This window comes from Bos javanicus, chromosome 9 (genome assembly GCF_032452875.1).
Source record: "Bos javanicus breed banteng chromosome 9, ARS-OSU_banteng_1.0, whole genome shotgun sequence".
In the NCBI taxonomy this organism is placed as follows: domain Eukaryota; kingdom Metazoa; phylum Chordata; class Mammalia; order Artiodactyla; family Bovidae; genus Bos; species Bos javanicus.
In genome coordinates, this window is record NC_083876.1 from 7,817,121 (window position 1) to 7,838,467 (window position 21,347).

Consider the following 21,347-nt stretch of genomic DNA (forward strand, 5'->3'; position numbering starts at 1 on the left):
AGTAAACCATGTTGTAAACAGATGTCCTGTCATGCAGGCTTTGTTGTTCCATTAATAGAACACACAGAGAGAAGATTTAGCATACTTTAAGGGCCCTAGGATTTTCAGAATGGTGAATGAGAACTGGCTTCAAGTTTAAAGCTACATTAGCCCCTAACAAGAGTGTCAGCATGTCCTTTGAAGTATTGAATCTGGGCATTTACTTCTCCTCTCCAAATATGAAAGTCTTAGACAGCATCTTCTTCCAATCAAAGGCTATTTGTATACAGTGAAAATCTGTTGTTTAGGGTAGCCACCCTCATGAATTATCTGAGCCACATCTTCTGGATAACTAGCTTCAGCTTCTACATCAGCACTTGTTGCTGCACCTTGCACTTTGATGTTAGGGAGACAGCTTCTTTACTTCAACTTCATGAGCCCGTCTCTGCCGGCTTCAGACTTTTCATCTGCAGCTTCCTCACCTCTCTCAGCCCTCATAGAATGGAAGGGAGTTTGGGCTTCCCTGGTGGCTCAGAGGGTAAAGTGTCTGCCTGCAATGTGGGAGACCTGGGTTCAATCCCAGGATCGGGACGATCCCCTGGAGAAGGAAATGGCAACCCACTCCAGTACTCTCGCCTGGAAAACTCCATGGACAAAGGAGCCTGGTAGGCTGCAGTCCAAGGGGTCACAGAGAGTCAGACACGACTGGGCAACTTCACTTCAGGGCCCTGTTATGTCTGGATGAGACTTCTGCATATGGGAATGGTATGGTGGTGTGGATCTTCTCTCCAGACCGGTCAAACTTTCTCTGTATAAGCAGGAAGGCTTTGTTCATTCCAGTGTGCACAAGAGTAGCACATTTAATTTCCTTTAAGAGTTTCCTTTACATCCACAACTTGGCTGACTGTCACGAGGTCTGACTTTTGGCCTGCCTCAGCTTTCAACACACCTTCCTTACTGAGCTTATTAATTTCTGGGATTTGATTTCAAGTGAGAAATGTATGACTCTTCCTTTCACTTGAACGCTTAGAGGCCTTTGAAAGTGAAAGTGAAGTCACTCAGTCGTGTCCAAGTCTTTGCGACCCCGTGGACTGTAGCCTACCAGGCTCCTCCGTCCATGGGATCCTCCAGGCAAGAGTACTGGAGTGGGTTGCCATTTCCTTCTGCAAATTGGCCTGATTTCATTACTGTTGGGTCTCAGAGAATAGGGAGACTCAAAGAGAGGGAGAGAGATGAGGGATCAGCTGCCGGGTGGAGCAGTCAGAACACATTCAAAACACTTATCTGTTGAGTTCCCTGTCTTGTATGTGCCTGGTGCCCCAAGGCAGTGACAACATTCACATCAAAGATCACTGATCATAGACCACCATAACAAATATAATAATCATAAAAAGTTTGAATTATTGTCAGAGTTACTAAAAATGTGGCACAGGAAGCAAATGTCGTTGGAAAAAGGGCACTGATACACTTGCTGTACACAAGGTCACTAAAGAATTTAATTTGTCACAAGTGCAGCATCTGAAAAGTGCAGTAAAGACCTGTGTCTACTTTGTGTACAGCCTTGTCTCCTGGAAACCTCCTCATACCATCTCTGCTTCTGCCTTGCAGTCGATGGACAGTGGCAGGAGTGGAGCTCCTGGAGCCAGTGCTCGGCGACCTGCTCGAATGGGACCCAGCAGAGGAGCCGGCTGTGCACTGCAGCTGCACACGGGGGCTCGGAGTGCAGGGGGCCTTGGGCAGAGAGCAGAGAGTGTTACAACCCCGAGTGCACAGGTGAGGCCTGAGGATTGCATTTTAAGGATGCCTGCCATTAAGTTCTGTGACAGAGCCATGCAGGACAGTCATGGGATAAACCGATCATTATACATTTCTACTCAATGAAGCCAATTGTACCAAAACTCATTCTACTGTATGTTGTATTAAGAAGGCAACAAAATTCAGCAGCTTCTTAAATTAGATGAAATTAATTAGATTATACTAAATATTGATGTAAATCGATGAAGTCTAGAGCTGCACTTGTACTCTTTTAAAACTCAGTGTCCATTTGTCCAGATCCTGACAAACCTATAGAAGCTTCTGTTCATCACAGTGCTCTAAATTTGGCCAGAAAGTCAAATATTTGTGTATACGTTATTTGTGGTGGTAGACTAATGAAAACTGAACAATCGTGGTCCTCAGATTTTTGAATACCTAAAGCGGTTAGCACTGCACTTCTGCTGTTGACCATGGTGGTGTGTTTCTTTCAGCCAATGGGCAGTGGAATCAATGGGGTCATTGGAGTGGCTGCTCCAGGTCCTGTGACGGAGGCTGGGAGAGAAGGATGAGGACCTGCCAGGGCGCGGCCGTGACCGGGCAGCCTTGCGAAGGGACAGGCGAGGAAGTGCGAAGATGCAGTGAGCAGCGCTGTCCTGGTGAGTGCGCTCAGTGTCCCCGGGGACATACACTGGTCCCTCAAAAAAAAAAAAAAAAAAAAAGATGAAAAATATTGCCGTTGGTTAAAGATAATGTTTCCTCAGTTAAAGTATTGGTGTTGATAAATGGTGATTCCCTTCTTTCCCTAATGTATGAAGTTTCCTCTGTTTCTGTGTCATAGACTGTTTTCTGTATGTTTTTAAATTGTTTGCTGCAAAATGAGTAGGCATATTGAACAATAACATGGGTAGACATGTTTAAAATTACTAATAGTTTGGGGTATCATTTTTGTAACTATCTTTATGAAATATTGTTTACTGAGAGAACAAGTTGCCTTAGATTATTTAGTAGAAAATAGATACGTGAGAAAATACAAATATAAGACTGAAACTCAGAAACTTGTAAATTTCACTGTTAATCCATCCTGATGTGTGACCTTGGACACCTCGGTTTACCTGCCCCATTCTCACGGTGAAAGGAAATCCCTATGAGGAACTCACTTTAAAATGACAGCATCAGGTCTTAATTCATAGAGAAAACCTGGAAGTATTGCTACATTAGAGGATTTTACACATAAGCATAGCATACAGGAAAGGTCAGAAATTGACCATATTATCAATCACATATATCTGAAAGTTCATGTGGAACAGAGACTCTTTCCTATGAGTGTGTATATTTCATAAAACACTGTTAATACTCAAGACTCAATAAATAAGTGAAAATTAGGATTTTAGAATGATATCATTGGCAAAATTTTGTAAACATGACAGAAAAGCTAATAGCATGGAATTTTAAGATTTCATTGCTGTGTATAAAACTCTGAACTTAGAGATTCGAAGACCCAATTAGAGTTGATGTTGCCATTGTTAATTGTGGGCAAGCTCGCCAACTCTGGCTGTCTGGTCCTGCTGAGTGTGATGACTGCACCTGTTTGAGATTCCTTTTCAGACAACTATGGATTTCTGTCTCTTATCTAACATGACTACTTCAATTTAGAAAAAACTCAATGAATTCTAAGAGTTATCTGGGATCAAAACTTTCTTTTTCTCCATATTTAGAATTCTAAAGACTTTTCATGGTTCAGAGATAATAGCAACAGAAACTAGACTCTGAGGGCAACAATAAGTCAGTTGTGTTCTTTGTAGAGCTTTAAAAAATCTAAAATTAGTTTTGTTCATTCTTAAAGCCATATGAATCCTGAATGATAAGAAGTAACCAGCATGGAGGATTCTGTTGAGAAGGATATCTACACAAATTAGCACTGTGAAATTTCTCCTGTGCGTCATAAAAATTAAGAAGCATTAAACAAAGGCATTTATTTTGCCCTGGGAGAAATTTCACTGGAACAGTAAGCATAATTAAATAAGACCCTTTTTAATATTTGAAGTTATCTAAACTAGTCTGAGCATGCCAAGGTTCTTAACCAGTCCTTTAACACTGACTTTCATCTGCAAATACAGATAGAAGATGGTGCTGCTTGTAACCAGATTTATAAAGATTGCCACCTGCTGTTTGGAAAACATTTTACATACCTATTTACAAAAAAAGATATTACACCTTGTTTGCTAGGCTTATTTGCTGGCTTTCATGATTTCGGGGAGATTGAAAAATTATATAAAACTGTGAACACTTTTTAGATTATATAAATATATACTTTTGACATTAACCTTGATACTTTCATTTTTCTCTATTCAAAACTATGATTTAAATCATCTCCAAGTATGTAACTAACATTTTTTAATTAAAATGAATTATTGAGTTAGCTAAACAGTTCACAAATTAATGCTTGTACAGGGGTAAAAAGATAATCATATGGACCAAGCTTTTGAAAATATATCCTTATCTTTCACCTTCATACAAATCACACTGTCCATTAACATGGGACTATAATGTGACTAATTTCAACAATACTTCTGCCTCTGTATAGAAATTTTATCAAAATAAAAGTAGGTTTCTTTTATTATTTATCCTTTAACTTTTCCATGCACATCAATGTCATCTCCAGATTATTTTTTTCAAAAAGGCAGGGATAATAAATAACTTAGTTTTCCACAGTGGACTTTATTTATACGATATACTGGCTTTTCAACTCAGAGCAGTTGTTTCTGTATGGTCAGTATATATTCCTTTTATAATTAGGAGCCTAGGTTTTCTAATTTCTTCCACTAGATTGCTCCTAATTTGCACACTGGCAATATAAATTGAGAAAACTTTCAAATTATCTTAACAGTTGCTAAGTCATTTTTTCTCGTTTTGTCAAAGCTGAAGGTTTCTCTTGAAATAATTTGATTTTTCTAGTGCTATTTATAGTATTGTTCATTCTTAATTTTATTCATCTTGCTGGAAACAAATTAGTATTTATTTTTATGCTTAATTTAATTTGGATACAAAACAAATTAATCAAGTTTGCCAAGAGACCCTCTGTTGTCAAGAAAGTAAAGTATAATATATGCACATCTCTGGGTAATTAATGAAAATAACGATTAATTATCTGGATTTAATCAAAAGCTCTTATGACATCTACTAAAAATGGAAAATATGAAATATTTTCCTAACAAGATTAGGATATTTCTTTCCTGGTAAATAGATAAACAAAAAGTATTAAAAAGAGCATCATCAATGTCCCTGTCTTCATAAGAAAGAGAACGAGAAAACTATTATTATTTTAAAAACTACTGCTAGTTAAGAAATAAAAGAGCTACAGGGGAGATAATTAAGTTGCCCAAATTTTAAATTGATCAAACTCACCAAATAATGATTTTACTGATCTCAGTCTCGTTATATACCCAAGCTTTTTGGCTTAAACTAGTGGAATAATTTTGTTATATTGCTACAATGTGAAAACGTACTATTTTTAGTCTTTTGTTTGGTTGTTTTTTTCTCCCCCAATTTTCCCCTGGATTCACCTGTGTTAGCCTAGGCTTCACAAGGCCTCTCTGCTCTGTTCCAGGGAAGGGCTTGCTCTACCCAGAGCCCAGTTCTAGGATCCATGAATCTTTAGTCAGTGGTTGCTAAATTGGAACTTGGAACCTGCCATTCACAGGCAGATGTTACACTTAATTTATATATAAAATGTTCTTCTTGGAGTCACCATTGCTTTGTCTACAAATGATGAGCAAAGCTTGCAGGTGGAATGTGCTGAGAAAATCTTTGTAATAGCAACTTAAACAGAGATGGAGCAGTTATTGTGATTCTGAACTCTAGATATTCAGAGCCACTTATTTGGTTTCTGACTAACTTTCTTTTAGTAGGAAGAAAATATCACCATACTTGCATTTTTTGAGTTTTTATTTTCTCTGAGTGCCTCTCTGAATTGTCCAGAGCTGTGCTCCTCAAACTTTAGTTGACAAATGCCTTTTAAAATTGCATCAAGCATGATACAAGATGCTCGGGGCTGATGCACTGGGATGACCCAGAGGGATGGTATGGGGAGGGAGGTGGGAGGGGGGTTCAGGATGGGGAACACGTGTACACCTGTGGTGGATTCATGTCAATATATGGCAAAACCAATACAATATTGTAAAGTAATTAGACTCCAATTAAAATAAATAAATTTATATTAAAACAAAAAAAGAAAAACAGAAATTCTTAAAAAAAATTGCATCAAAAAACACTTAGTAATAAACCTGACCTAGGAGGTGAAAAAATATGCTAAGAACTATAAAATATTAATAAAGGAAATTGAAGATGATTCAAAGAAATGGAAAGATATCCCATGCTCTTAGACTGGAAGAATTAATATTGTTAAATGACCATACTACCCAAAGCAATCTATAGATTTAATGCATTCCTATCAAATTACCATGGCATTTTTTCACAGGACTAGAACAAATAATCCTAAAATGTATATGGGACTTTAAAAGACCCAGAATTGCCAAAACAATCCTGAGGAAAAATTTAAAAACAGGTGGCATAACCCTCCTAGAATTCAGATAATACTACAAGTCCACAGTAATCAAAACAACATGATATAGACACAAAAACAGACATATGGATCAATGGAACAGAATAGAGAGCCTGGAAATAAACCCATACACCTATGGACAATTAGTATTCAACAAAGGAGGCAAGGGCTTAATTTCAAAAATGTTCAAACAGCTTATACAACTCAATAACAAAAAAATACAACCCAATCAGAAAATGAGCAGAAGACTTAAATAGATGTTTCTTCAAAGAAGACATACAGATGGCCAGCAGGCATATGACAAGATGCTCAACATCACTAATTATTAAAGAAATGCAAATCAAAGCTACAGTGAGATACCACCTTACACCAAAATGGCCATAGTTAAAAATACTATTACTAAAAATAACAAATGGTGGAGAGGGTGTGAAGAAGAGAGAACCCTTCCACATTGTTGGTGGGAATGTAAATTGGTGCACCCACTGTGGAACACAGTACAGAGGTTCCTCAAAACAAATAAAAATAGAGCTACCACATGATCCAGCAATCCCACTCCTGTGCATATATCCAAACAAAGCTATAATTCAAAAAGATACATGCACCTCAAACTTTAGTGGACAGAATAATCACCCAGAGAGTTTGTTAAGATGGAGATTCATGGGCCGGTCCTGTCCCAAGGTTCTGATTCAGTAGGTCTGGTCTAGGCCTGGGAATCTGCATTTCTAACAAGCTCCCAGGTGTTGGTGGCAATGCTGCGGAGGACCCAGTAGGCTGCACTGGCCTTGAGTATAAGTAAGTAAATACAAGTGACAAAACTAGCAAAGAATGGAAAATGGTTCTCACCCTCAGCCACACTGTTGCAAGTTGCAATATCCCCTTAATAAGATTGCAGGATTTTATTGTATTCACACTTCATAAGTAAGGAGGGATTATTTCTGAAATCTGCTCATAACAAAAATACAGGTAATGCATTTCACATTCCCTTACCCAACTCTTGTTTCAACCAAAATAAAAGAGAAACATAGGGCAATTAGCCAGCTGTTGTGGACAAGGAAGAATGGTTTATGCAGAGCACATGGTTGTACAGTCCTGGTGCAGGAAGAACTGGGGTGTCACCGGAACCCGTTTGAGGTGAATTGTGTGCCTCAAGGACACATATCCTCTGTAGCAGAGGTGCTTTTTCACTGCCTGTCTCCATGCTCAGAGCTACTCTGTGCACACACATACAGCTGTGTAATATCTGGATCAGGGAAGTATCAGGAAGGAGGATGGAGTCTGGCCTCATATCGACTTACATTCTCCTCCATTCCCAGGGGGAGGACTGGGGATTAATTAATCACTATCAATACAAATATTGTGTCTTTGTTAGAGACAAGTTCAACAAGTTAAAAAGTCAGACTTCTAAGTGGTATAGGCTGAAAGAGCTGTTTGATGGACTGAGGTCTACTACCTCCTCACAGAGCGATTTCTCTCGGCCTTATTTTCCCCATGATCACAGAGACGAAATAACTGCAGCCACTTTGAAGGTTGTTATGAGAGTTAGTTGAATTAAAAATATTTAATGCACTTGGAAGACTGCCTGATTCATAGGGGTGTGTAAATATTGCTGTTGTGACGGTGTATCAGCTTGAGACTGATAATAGTCATTCTCCATATAAGGAAGGCTCTTAAGAAACATATTTGATAAATACCCCTCTTCTTCCCTCATACCTTAGCAGCACCATGAAGTCTTCATATGTGTTGGTTCCGCTGCTGAATTAGAGCAGTGTGAGCACAAAGGCAGAATCGATCTCATTTACCTCTGCACCCCCAGGATAGGGGGTTCCTGAAACATTAGAATTAGAGAGTTGGCAGCAAGTCAGATTTGAAATGTGGGGTCATGCATCATGCATATTTTTTCTTCTGTTTTCTGCATGCAGCTCTGCAGTGTAGAATCAATTTCTCTTTAATGCTGAAATTCTAGCATAAGTGGGGAAAACTAATTTTCCACATCAAATTGATTTAAGTCCTGTATAATTTTTGCTATTTTTAAGAGACAGAAAATCAGTTTGAATAGACAGATTAACAGCTAATCACTAGGTAATTGCTACCTTGTTTTAAGGGAGCATGCTAACTGTGTACTTGTGCCTTCAAGTACAGTTGTATCTTACAGATGGGTTTTTATATCTTTACACTAGTGAGAGTAAACAGTGGGATTTTTCAGCTGATAAAACGGAGTCGTGGTTCCATTTTGCTGAGGCATAAAAAAGCAAATGGTTCACATTGCTACACAATAATATGTTTTTTATTTTGAGCACAGAACCGTGGCCTGAACTAATTATATATTTCATAATTTACAAAATGCACCCAGGTAGCATTAAACAGAAAAAAAAAATAACACAAATCTCTATTTCCAGCTTTTCTTTCTCTCCTGCACTTTAGTTTAATGCACCAGCCAGCTTTTTGATGCCAGGATGTGCTTAGGTAACTCCACATCAAAACTATTTTCAGCATCTCTCCTAAGCCGCATCCTCCCTGTGTTCTGTAACTCAGGGCAGAGCACACCAGACATTCTTCCCGGAAACCCGAGTTCCATCTTTGCTCTCTCTCTCGTCCTCACCTCCCACATGAGCTGTGGAGCAGAGCCTGCCATCCTCCTAAGGGGGTTGGAATCCACCCACTTCCCTGGCCACTTCCTGTGATCCCCCAGCCCTACTTCCCTGGTTACCCCATTTCAATTGTCACAGGCCTGCCTGACTTCAGTGTCTCTCTCCCTTGACCCACTCTCCAAACTGCCTGGACGGCTTTCAAAACATGACAATATGTGTCCCTCCCCTTAAGTTCAAAGCCCTATTTTAGCTCTTCACCTCACCCTGTCCTCCTCCTGCAGTAACCCCTCTCTGACCATCCCCAGTTCTCCTTGCCATCCTGAAAGGTTTCCCAAGATTTGGATGGACCAGGCTCTTCCTTCCCCGCTGATCCTGCTGCACGGGGTTCCCAAGGCACACTTCCCCATCCTCACTGGCTGGCACTTCCTTGTCCTTCACACTTCCACTTGATCATCCTTCAGGAAGTCCTCCCCTGATGTGCTCCTAGAGCAGCCCAGACTCCCCAGTTGGTTGGTTTTGTGTGTGTGCAGTATTTATCAAGGAGACTGGGGCATGATAGAGGCTCAAATATTTATAGAATGAATGAGTTCCATACCTGCCACTGAGGCGACCCCAAAAAGATTCTCACTCCTGGGAACTTCATCAACCTAAGATGGAAGAAAATAAAATGTCATTTTACTGTCTACTCTGTTCTGCGTTAGGTATGAGCCGCAATAGAACTATTTTCTGAACTAATTTTTTTTAAAGATTTAATCTTCAAAGATGTCAAATAACTTTTGATGAAATATTTAAAACAGCTGAGGGATTCGACATTCCTTCTAAAAAGCTGAGAATCCTGGACCTATTTGCAACTTTGAATCTCTGATTCCCCTGGCATCTTCCTTTCTTATCACTTGTGTGCTGAGTAGAAACTCAGTACAAAAAGCATGATGAATGCTAAGCTTCATGAATTTGCAGGGCAGAGAACAAAGTTTGTTGACTTCTCTGGGTTTATAAAGTTACTGTGATTTTTTTTTGTTTTTGTTTTTGAATTGGCTGAAGTACCCCCTTGTGATTGTCATAGGCAAATGGGAATTAGTACTTACTTGAGTGGTGTGGTTGGAAAAATAGCTTTTTAATCAGCTTTTTCTTTAACCAGTTAGACTATATGCAGATCATATCAGAGGATTTTGAATAGGGTCCCCGGGACTCTTACCAAGTCAGGCACAGCCATACAAGATCAATTTTTGTAATTATCCAGTACCATGGAAACCCATTTTGGCTAATTTTTAGGAAAAGTGTAGTAACTAACTGCTCACTCTTATTGGTTCTAAATGAAATTTATTATTTACTACTGACCTATTTCACACACACACATACACAGAGTCCTCAGTACTTTGCAAAATCATCTGTATTCTCTGTCATCTTAGGCACTAGAGTAATGGGAAAATAGACCTTTTGAGCATATTTGGTAGCTTTGGGTTAAAAATACATGTGTGTGTAGTCGTGAAAGTGAAAGTCGATCAGTAGTTTCCAACTCTTTGTGACCCCATGGACTACAGAGTCCATGGAGTTCTCCAGGCCAGAATACTGGAGTGGGTAGCCTTTCCCTTCTCCAGGGGATCGTCCCAACCCAGGGATCGAACCCAGATCTCCCGCTTTGCAGGCAGATTGTTTACCAGCTGAGCCACAAGAGAAGCCCAAGAATACTGGAGTGGGTAGCCTATCCCTACTCCAGTGGATCTTCCAGACCCAGGAATCAAACTGGGGTCCCCTGCATTGCAGGCGGATTCTTTACCAACTGAGCTACCAGGGAGTAGTTTTCCACTATCTTTTAGCAGACCTGTAAATGCTATGTGTCCTAAGGATGAAACAAAAATCCTTTTCCTCATGGTGCTCACATTCTACCAGGAGGAGGCAAAAAATAATATATAAAGCAGAAAATCATGCAGATGTATGTGGTTAGGAGTGTCTTGGAGAACACAAGGGCAGAGGAAGGACTGGATATGTAGGGCAGGCAGGCAGGCTGTCTCTGAGAAGACAGGTTACAGAGGAGCTTGAAGGCAGTGGAGAGGAGCCAGGAGGAGGTTTAGGGAAGGAAGCTGGGCGGTGTTCTGGGCAGAAAGAAGAGGTGCACAGGCTCTAGAGTGGGGTCCTCCTGAAGCTGGAGAAGTCTCCAGGGGGCAGTGAGAGTGGAAGCGGAGGAGCTGAAGAAGGAGCAAGGCTGTAGAGCCTTGTAACTGATGCTCCTTAAATCGCTCAGCGTTGCACTTTTATGGAGAGAAGTTTCCCCCAAGTAATGTACCTTTTTAAAAAATTGAGCACTGATCCTAGCCCACCTTGATTTTGAACTTCATCAGTTCCAGGTGTGAGCTGGGTAACTGTTTCACCCTGTTGGCCCACTCTTGCCATCTAGTGGGGAAAGTGAAAGTCTTCAGGCAAGAATACTGGAGTGGGTAGCCTTTCCCTTCTCCAGGGGATCTTCCCAACCGAGGGATCGAACCCAGGTCTCCCACTTTGCAGGCAGATTCTTTACCATCTGAGCTATCGGTGGGTACTTGTAATTGCCAGATTTTCTTACTCCCAAGGTGGACTGGGGCAGGACGCTCTTGGGAATAACAATGGATGTGAGAAACTTTCAGAAACCTTACCTGGAAATGAAGAAATCAGGGTGCAGATGGCTCTATCATTGACTTATGTCAAGACTGAATCAGGAAAGAAAACTGAAAGCTATAGCAACAAGATTCATGAAATGTATTTCAAATTTCATCAATGGAACAGATGGAAATTTGGGTTTGAAAATAGTAAAAAGGTACAAGTGAAGTGAAAGATTACAAAGGAAGAGTTAATTAGGTGATGTTGAGCAGAAGCTGGGTATATAGATAAGCAAAAAGAATAGTCAAACGTCATGATAATGTTAGATTGATCACTGCTATAGCTTTCTTAAAATAGATGCATTCTGTGCATTTTAACACATAATTTTCCTTTTCATGTTCTATAGTAGTTTGGGTTGACATTTACAGAAACACAATTATCATCTGTTACTGTATTGTCCAGGAGGGTAGATATTAAAATTTTAACTTACATTAATAAAAATTAGATATATTTAAAACTCAGTTCTCAGTCTTACTTGCCAAACTCCAAGTGCTCAGTGGCCACATTGACTAGAAGCCACCATACTGGACAGTGAAATTCTCCTTTATCATTGCGGAAAGTTCTACTGTATGACATTAGTCTTATATTGTTTCCTCAGTAAAACTGATTTACTCAACAAACATATTTTGAATCTTTACTACATGCTAGACATCATAACAGTTCATTACAGCAGGTGAAAGATAAATAAAACATAATTAGTCTCCTAAAAGGCAAAATTTTGGAGTTGAGAAGGTTTACAAATGTAACCAGATGCTTTCCGTCCACTGTGAGAAGAGCTATAATACTTGCACATCCAGTGACTGAGGTACTGAGGAGGCTTCCCAGAGGATCCACAGTTTAAGATGTGTTTTAAAGATAAACAGGAATATTAACAAAAATCAAGGAGGGACGTGAGTATTTTAAGTGGAGGATATAGCTTCTGCAAAGTCAAGGAAATGTGAATTTGTATGGAGTATCTGGAGGATTACGATTCTGTGTGGCTGGCTGGTTCATGGGAGAATAAATAATGAATTGCAATTGGAGAGTGGGTTAGGGCTTGCTGGAAGGGCCTTTTCTGTCACAGCCAGAACAGTTATTTTTATCCTGTCAGATGACTGGAAAACCATGGGAAATTTCATGCAGCACGTTATGGGATTACTCTCTATTTTAGAGATAACTTTATTGATGTGGTATAAAAATTGGACTGAACATTCATGTCAATGTATGGCAAAAACTACTACAATATTATAAAGTAAATAGCCTCCAATTAAAATGAATTTAAAATAAAAGAAAAAAAATTGCATTGAAGAGGAAAGATGCTAAAGAATAGAAGCACTTTATATCCTGCATCTTACATGTAATAAATACATCTATATTTGGAATAAAAAATAAATTCACCTCTCTGAGCATGTTTTCCCATTTGATCAATGCAGCTAATAGTCTCTATCCTATAAAGTTGTTGAGGAAATTAAATGAGTCCGTTCATGTAAGACGGTTAGTAAGGGCTCAATAATGTTACTGTTATTAATAGTTTGAAATTGTCTAAGGAAAGCTTTTAACATAAGAAAAATGTAAGGGGTCGATGATTCTGCAAAAATGCAGTGAATGAGACAGGGAGAAAGAATGGTACAAATGCTTGAGAGAAAAGAGCCTTCTAAGATCTTAAAGAAAGTGTTTCCAGGTAGGAGGGAGATGTCAAAGGAACAAGTGCCATGCATAAGGTTCTGAGAGTGATGACCAAGGTAAGTGTGTTGGGTTTGGCTGTTAGGAGATCATTGGTGGGTGAGGACAGGGCATTTATGAATATGGGGCTGGTGAAGGTTGGATCAACGGCTAAACCACCCGCCAAACAAAGATTCCATGACTCAGAGACAGATGCCTGCGGGTTTTAATGAGAATCTAGATTATATATATATGTTATACACACACATATAAACTCAATATGAGGGAGATTATCAAGGTAGCAGAGAAGATGTGCATGAGTCAGAGTTCCAGAATCAGTCCTGCTGATACCTCTACCAGTCCCATCATTTAGACAAGCCTCTTCTTTGGGGACCTTGGTGCCCCAACCATAAAGAACAAGGAGATAGATTAGGTGCTCTTCAGTGTAACTCTCAGTTCTAAATGCCCACATTTAAACCACTCATCTCAGTGAATTATTATTTCAAGAAAGTATTATTTCAAGATGACAAATAAAGTGCATTCTTAATCTACTAACAACTCTAATAGGTCCTAACGATCTCCTAAACTCCGAAGTAGAATTAGTATCTAGATTCAGTTCAGTTCAGTCACTCAGTCGTGTCTGACTGTCTGCGACCCCATGAACCGCAGCATGTCAGACCTCCCTGTCCATCACCAACTCCCAGAGTCCACCCAAACCCATGTCCATCGAGTCAGTGATGCCATCCAACCGTCTTATCCTCTGTCGGCCCCTTCTCCTCCTACTCTCAATCTTTCCCAGCACCAAGGTCTTTTCAAATGAGTCAGCTGTTCACATTAGGTGGCCAAAGTATTGGAGTTTTAGCTTCAACATCAGTCCCACCAATGAACACCCAGGACTGATCTCCCTTAGGATGGACTGGTTGGATCTCCTTGCAGTCCAAGGGACTCTCAAGAGTCTTCTCCAACACCACAGTTCAAAAGCATCAATTCTTCAGTGCTGTTTTCTTTACAGTCCAACTCTCACATCTATACATGACAACTGGAAAAACCATAGCCTTGACTAGATGGACCTTTGTTACAAAGTAATGTCTCTGCTTTTTAATATGCTATCTAGGTTGGTCATAACTTTCCTTCCAGAGAGTAAGCGTCTTTTAATTTCATGGCTGCAATCACCATCTGCAGTGATTTTGGAGCCCCCAAAAATAAAGTCAGCCACTCTTTCCCCATCTATTTGCCATGAAGTGATGGGACCAGATGCCATGGATGGTCTTGGTTTCTGAATGTTGAGCTTTAAGCCAGATTTTTCACTCTCCACTTTGACTTTCATCAAGAGGCTTTTGAGTTCCTCTTCACTTTCTGCCATAAGGGTGGTGTCATCTGCATATCTGAGGTTATTGATATTTCTCCCAGCAATCTTGATTCCAGCTTGTGCTTCCTCCAGTCCAGCATTTCTCATGATGTACTCTGCATATAAGTTAAATAAGCAGGGTGATAATATACAGCCTTGACGAACTCCTTTTCCTGTTTGGAACCAGTCTGTTGTTCCATGTTCAGTTCTAACCGTTACTTCCTGACCTGCATACAGTTTTCTCAATAGTTTATTGTGAATGACTTATATAGTATATTGTCCCCAGAACAAGAAATTTCTCACAGGTATCGCACTCATATATAGGCATTCATGTATTCATTCAACATTGGACGCCATCTCTGTGCCAGACACACCTTTATGTGTAAGATAGAAAGGACGTAACATCCCAGGCAAGTTGTGAGGATAAATATATGAACATATAAATGTCAGTGCTGTGTGGGAGCAGAACAGTAGGTGTGTCTGGAAAAGTGGCAATTGCTCTTTCTAGGAGTAAGGTGTCAGGTTTAGTACAACATATGCTTTTTTTCTTTCACAGATTCTATCATTTCTAGTATGCATCTGTTATTCTTGAAATTCCCTTTATCTTTCTTGGCTTAGTAATCAAATTGAGCTTTTGAAGGAAAAGAAAATAATTCATTTATTTTTATATGATGTAGTGTGATTGCCATTATTGCTCTTATATGAAGAAAAACAAAGTTATATGTTTTGTCCTTTATGTTTATTTACTGTTGACACGTACAGTTAATAATTCTGATATGACTTTCAGTTTATTAGAAATCATTTTATTTTGTAACATCCCAGAACTTTATGAATAATGATGAGTATTGGAAAGACTATTTATACATCTGAATATGATATAATGTTCAGTTTTTAGGTGTATTGCGGATACTGTTCATGACAGTAATTGTCCCGCTGTTCACACCGTTCACTGAACTCACGGTAGGCAAGGCGCGAGCTAAGAGGCTGGAAGAAAATGCGAGGAACTGTAGGAACTGCAGACACATTTATTCTCTCCCAGCTGGAATAGCAGTCTTAGCAACAGACATAACATAATACAACATAACCGCACAGAACCCTTCCGGGCTTTTCTAGGTGAAGCATATACAGGTGAACATAAAGTAGCTCGTGACCAAGTGGTAACTCGTGATGCACATGCGCAGTGCTTTAAGCGAGCTCAGCTGTAGCCTAAACCTCCTGACGCACATGCGCACTGCTATAAAGGCGCTCAGCGGTTACAAATGCATCTCATTATTTATAAAACATGGGGCAAAAGAGCCTGACCACACCATCTTGGCTTATTTGCCCTCTCCCCACAGTCCACTTCTTCAAGCTCCCTCACCTTACATTCTACATGCAGTCCATCTGATGTGATATTCCCTTGGTGAGTGACACTGACCCTTGGATTTACCTCTTGCAGCAGCATTAGCTACAACAACAAACAGTTACATCCGCAATACATAGCAAAACCCAATGCCAGGTATCGCCTGGAACTCATGTTGCAGTCCTTGCCCTCATGGGGCTAGAAGAACCACCCACCATATGTGGAGTGCCTTTATCTTGCATGGCCAAGTCCAGTCCACCATCTGTCCTTGTGAAATTGCAGGAACGCCTCCAAAGGGGCAACTCTACCCCATGGGTTTTTTTTATTAAGGACTCAGAAAACCCCACAGGCGCCAGGCCTACCCCTTCGAGGAGGGCATTCACAGCTCACCCACAAGATTCCAAATGCTTTCACAGTGTTGTAAATCTGCAAGAGTGTCAGAGGTTAGTAGCACATCATGGACACAGCCTTTATACACTGTTGTGGGGAGAGACTTTCCAGCCTCTTAGCTCATGCCTTGCTTTCAGCAGTGTGAACAGAGAGACAGTTGGCGGCCCCAACAGGATTAGCAATAGAGCTGTTCTACTGAATCTACAGCATGGAACACACAGCCTAAATTTACATTATACACCATAGGACACAGCCCTTACGGTATGCCTCGGCACAAATCAGCCCACGTTGGCATCTGCATACCTGATGGAAGCCCTGCTAGCTCAGGCCCCCTTCAGGGTCTTCACACTTGCAAAATGGCGTCTGGCACGCCATCCCTCCACTGCTCCCAACCTAGCCACTATGGAGGTCACCTCGTAGATGGGACCCCCCACACAGGGTGCAGGAATAGCAGTCAGTGATCCAGAAGAGGTCAGCGGGCACTGTTCAAAATGGCATTTGGCACGCCATCCCTCTTCTCCCAAACTAGCCACCATAGAGTTCACCTCGTAGATGGGGCGCCCCACACAGGGTGCGGGAATAGAAGTCAGGGATCCAGAAGAGGTCAATGGGCACTGTTCAAATGGCGTCTGGAGTGCCGCCAGTAAAACGCTCATCATCTGGACCTCAGGCATCTGGGTTACATATCCACTGCCTCATGCCCAGGTTTCTCACCACTTGGGTCAACACGGCATAGTTACACCGTTTACTTCCGGTATGCTGGGGCTCTCCCACGTTCACCCACAAGGTGCAGATGGCAGTGTTAATCCATTCCATGAGGGTGTGCACTAGGTTAGGTGCCCCCTGCGTGAGCCGCGAGCCGCCTAGCATTCTGCTGTCTCGACGAGGGGTGAATGGTGATAGATGCCAGCTGTTCTGCCCCATCCCCAGAACACAGGATACTGTCCACCTGTGTCCCAACGTCTCAAGAGCCATACTGCCAAGGGTTCCCCTCGCCTTTGCCGAAATGGTGTACCAAGTCGACCAACTCCGCCTGAGTATATGGTCAGTATGTTGTGAACTCAGTCACATCTGGGGCCCCTTGAGGATGCCCACCCCGGGCCATAGGCTGCTCATGTTTCACCTTCTGCTGCACAACAGGCCTTGTTGCCAAGTGGGATCCATGGTCTCATAGCATTAATTATCACCATCACTTACCGCCTTGCTGTCAGAGATGCTGGGTTCTTCAGGGCCACCGGGTTCTTGCTCTAACGCCAATATATGTTGCTCTAGTTCTTCCAAGTGACTGCACATTGCACACTGATGCAGCCTCATGGGGAGTACTATCCATATTCACCTGCAGGGTAGTCAAGAAAATGTGTCCCACGGTGCCAGCAGCAGCCTTTGCTGCCTTGTTCACCTTTTCAGTGCTATCCGGTGAACCGTCCACTGCCTCCCAGTCTCCTACTGGAACCCATGCCGAAAGGATCGTGGCCACATGGTAGACATGCTAAGTGGGGGCCGCTGGCTCCCTCCACCCAGTGGAGTCTCCAGCTCTTCTACCTGCTGGATATCCTGCCGCCTCTTCTGTGGAGCCTCAGGCTCCTCTACCAGCTGGGTTTCCTGTTGACTACATCAATTGTATTGTTGATCCTGTTCATGTCATCATCTCACTGTTCACACTGTTCACTGAACCCATGGTAGGCAAGACGTGAGCTAAGAGGCTGGAAGAAAATGCGAGGATCCATAGGAACTGCAGACACGTTTATTCTCTCCTGACTGACACGACAGCCACAGCAGCAGACATACATAACACAGCATAACCACACACAACCCTTCTGGGCTTTTCCAGGTGAAGCATATACAGGCAAACCTCACAAAGTAGCCTGTGACTGAGCGGGTAACTCGTGACATGCATGGGCAGTGCTATAAAGGAGCTCAACTGTTACATAGTCATTATTTACAAAACGTGGAGTGAGAGAGCCTGAGCACGCCATCTTGGTTAGTTTGCTCTCTTCCCCACAATCAGATCAGATCAGATCAGATCAGTCGCTCAGTCGTGTCTGATTCTTTGCGACCCCATGAATCGCAGCACGCCAGGCCTCCCTGTCCATCACCAACTCCCGGAGTTCACTCAGACTCATGTCCATCAAGTCAGTGATCCCACCCAGCCATCTCATCCTCTGTCGTCCCCTTCTCCTCCTGCCCCCAATCCTTCCCAGCATCAGAGTCTTTTCCAATGAGTCAACTCTTTGCATGAGGTGGCCAAAGTACTGGAGTTTCAGCTTTACTATCATTCCTTCCAAAGAAATCCCAGGGCTGATCTCCTTTAGAATGGACTGGTTGGATCTCCTTGCAGTCTAAGGGACTCTCAAGAGTCTTCTCCAACACCACAGTTCAAAAGCATCAATTCTTCAGCGCTCAGCCTTCTTCACAGTCCAACTCTCACATCCATACATGACCACAGAAAAAACCATAGCCTTGACTAGTCAAATGACTTTTTTTTTTTTTTTTTAAGCCTAAGCTTTCTTTGGAAAGTGCTTTTTTCCTGTGAGGATTTTGTAGGGAATGAAATGAAGGCTAGTGGTGTTTTGTTTCTGAAGACATCTCTAACATTTCAATAAACACCACACTTAAATTAAGAGAGCTCTCTTCAGTCAGAGAGCTGCATTTCAGGATTGTTTATTGCCAGCATTTAAAAAATAAACACCATGGGTGTTAAAGTCCCTTTGTTTTAAATTGCAGCACCTTATGAAATATGCCCAGAGGATTATCTGATGTCGATGGTGTGGAAGAGGACTCCGGCAGGCGACTTTGCCTTCAATCAGTGCCCAATGAATGCCACAGGTAATATAGGATGACCCTCAAACCCAGACAATGACCACCCACCAACAGCAGCCTGCTGTGTTCTTCTGTTGTGTTTTGTCCTATATCTAAAACTAAGTCTGTCTAATAAGCAGTTAATAAAGCAATTTTAGTAAAGGATTTCCTAAGTGGAGCCTATGAAGAGATCTGGAAAATTTTGCTTATTCAATGGTTTCTCAGTGTGAGTAATATGCATTGTGAAAATAATCAAAGGGAACAATCTACTTGCATGTTTAGAGCGTGAAAATGTACAAACCCAGGTTTTCAGCCTGCCTCCAAGCCTCCCTGTCGTAAAGCTCTCTGTTTTTGTGACTCGCAGGCACCGCTAGCAGACGCTGCTCGCTCAGTCTTCACGGAGTGGCCTTCTGGGAACAGCCGAGCTTTGCAAGATGCATATCAAATGAGTACAGACACTTGCAGCATTCAGTAGGTGCAAAGCCAGCTTTAGTACTTGCTCTGTTTAATTCCTGTTAATGATCTCTGTGTGAGAGTTTAGTCTGCTGCTATATAGTCAAATTGATAAAATCTCTGAAAATAACACCTGAAGTAAAAAAGTCTGTGCTAAAAAGCTAACTTTTATAAATCAGTGCTAAACTGTTTTATTTCAAGGGTTTGGGATTTTATGGATCCTGCTTGGATCCTGCTATATTAATGAATAGATTCCTTGTCTATTGGGGAAAAAGTCCTGAATAAAATCTGTTACTTGGGTTTATCTATATGAGTTAAACTATATATCATGACTGGCACAAATCAGTTACCTAGTGCATAAGACTTATTTCAAAATACCATACATTTTAAAATTAAAATTAAATTCTTTAATATTTTAGTACTCAGGAAATAATAAAGCTGTGTCATATAGGTATCAAAAATTTCACTGCATTTTGACATTAAGACACCAAAAACAAAACAAAAAGACAGTGTTATTTTATCAGAGAAAATTAGTTGCTCACAAAAGATGACATGGGACAAATTTCCAGAAATAGCCCCTCTCCTCCCACACATCATTGAATTATTCAGAATATGCTGTATGAATATTTTGAGCACAGTTAAGTGTTGCTAGGTTTTTTACTAGTGCAAGTCATTGTCATTTTCGGAGACTGTTGTCATTCAGCCTGACAGTCGAGAAAGCTTCCTGTGTGAACACACATTACGGGGCTCAGAACCAAGTACAAGGTGGAGCCTTGGAGAACCCAACATTGGAGGGGTGCTGTGCAGTTAAGAGCCCTGAAGTTTTGTTGTGCTTATATTTTCTTTCATTTTCTTACTGTTGCTCACAAGTAAACATAATTTAAAAAAACCAAAAACTAAAGAACATTCTCATTCGTGGATGGAGAAATAGCTTGTAGAACCCTTGTTAATGAAGTGAATGTATTTGACTCATTATCAGAAAACCAAAAAAGCACATTTTTAAAATATCTGAAAACCAAATGCTGTTTAGTATGTTTACTTTCCAAATCAGTAATCAAACTGATGATTTATTTGGCTACCTAGAGCCTTATTTCTGTTGTTGTGTGTATATACATTTATGTATACACCTATTATGTATACACCTACATGGGCTTCCCTGGTGGCTTGGATGGTAAAGAATCTGCCTGCAATGTGGGAGACCTAGGTTCAGTTCCTGGGTTGGGAAGATCCCCTGGAGGAGGGCATGGCAACCCACTCCTGTATTCTTGCCTGGAGAATCCTCATGGATAGAGGAGCCAGGCGGGCTACAGTACATGGGGTTGTAAAGAGTCAAACATGACTGAGCCACTAAGCACAGCACACATATGTGTATATACCTACATGATATTATATATATACACATTAATACAATTATACACAAATACATATATTTAATAATATATACTTATGTGCATATAAGTATTTGGTGATATTCGACCTCACTGAGCTTTACTTGTGTCAAAATTAAAATGTTTCAGAATTAAGTATAACCAAGGACTTTCTTATGAATTTAATTTTTTTTAATTTTATTTTATTTTTAAACTTTATAATATTGTATTGGTTCTGCCATATATCTAAATGAATCCCCACAGGCATACATGTGTTCCCCATCCTGAGCCCTCCTCCATCCTCCCTCCCCATACCATCCCTCTGGGTCATCCCAGTGCACCAGGCCCAAGCATCCAGTATCGTGCATCGAATCTGGACTGGCGACTCGTTTCATATACGATATTATGCATATTTCAATGCCATTCTCCCAAATCATCCTACCCTCTCCCTCTCCCACAGAGTCCAAAAGACTCTTCTATACATCGGTGT

The 21,347-nt window shown here is 41.0% G+C and overlaps 1 protein-coding gene across 2 annotated transcripts in view; it reads left to right on the top strand.

Moving 5' to 3' along the window:
- Nucleotides 1–21,347, top strand: part of ADGRB3 (adhesion G protein-coupled receptor B3) — an 881,695-nt gene that overhangs the window by 374,212 nt on the left and 486,136 nt on the right. For both annotated transcript variants that reach the window (XM_061427126.1, XM_061427127.1), the window contains exons 7-10: nucleotides 1,588–1,752; nucleotides 2,226–2,390; nucleotides 18,963–19,064; nucleotides 19,402–19,508. In XM_061427126.1, the coding sequence (XP_061283110.1) occupies nucleotides 1,588–1,752; nucleotides 2,226–2,390; nucleotides 18,963–19,064; nucleotides 19,402–19,508 (539 nt within the window). The remainder of the gene's footprint in view (nucleotides 1–1,587; nucleotides 1,753–2,225; nucleotides 2,391–18,962; nucleotides 19,065–19,401; nucleotides 19,509–21,347) is intronic.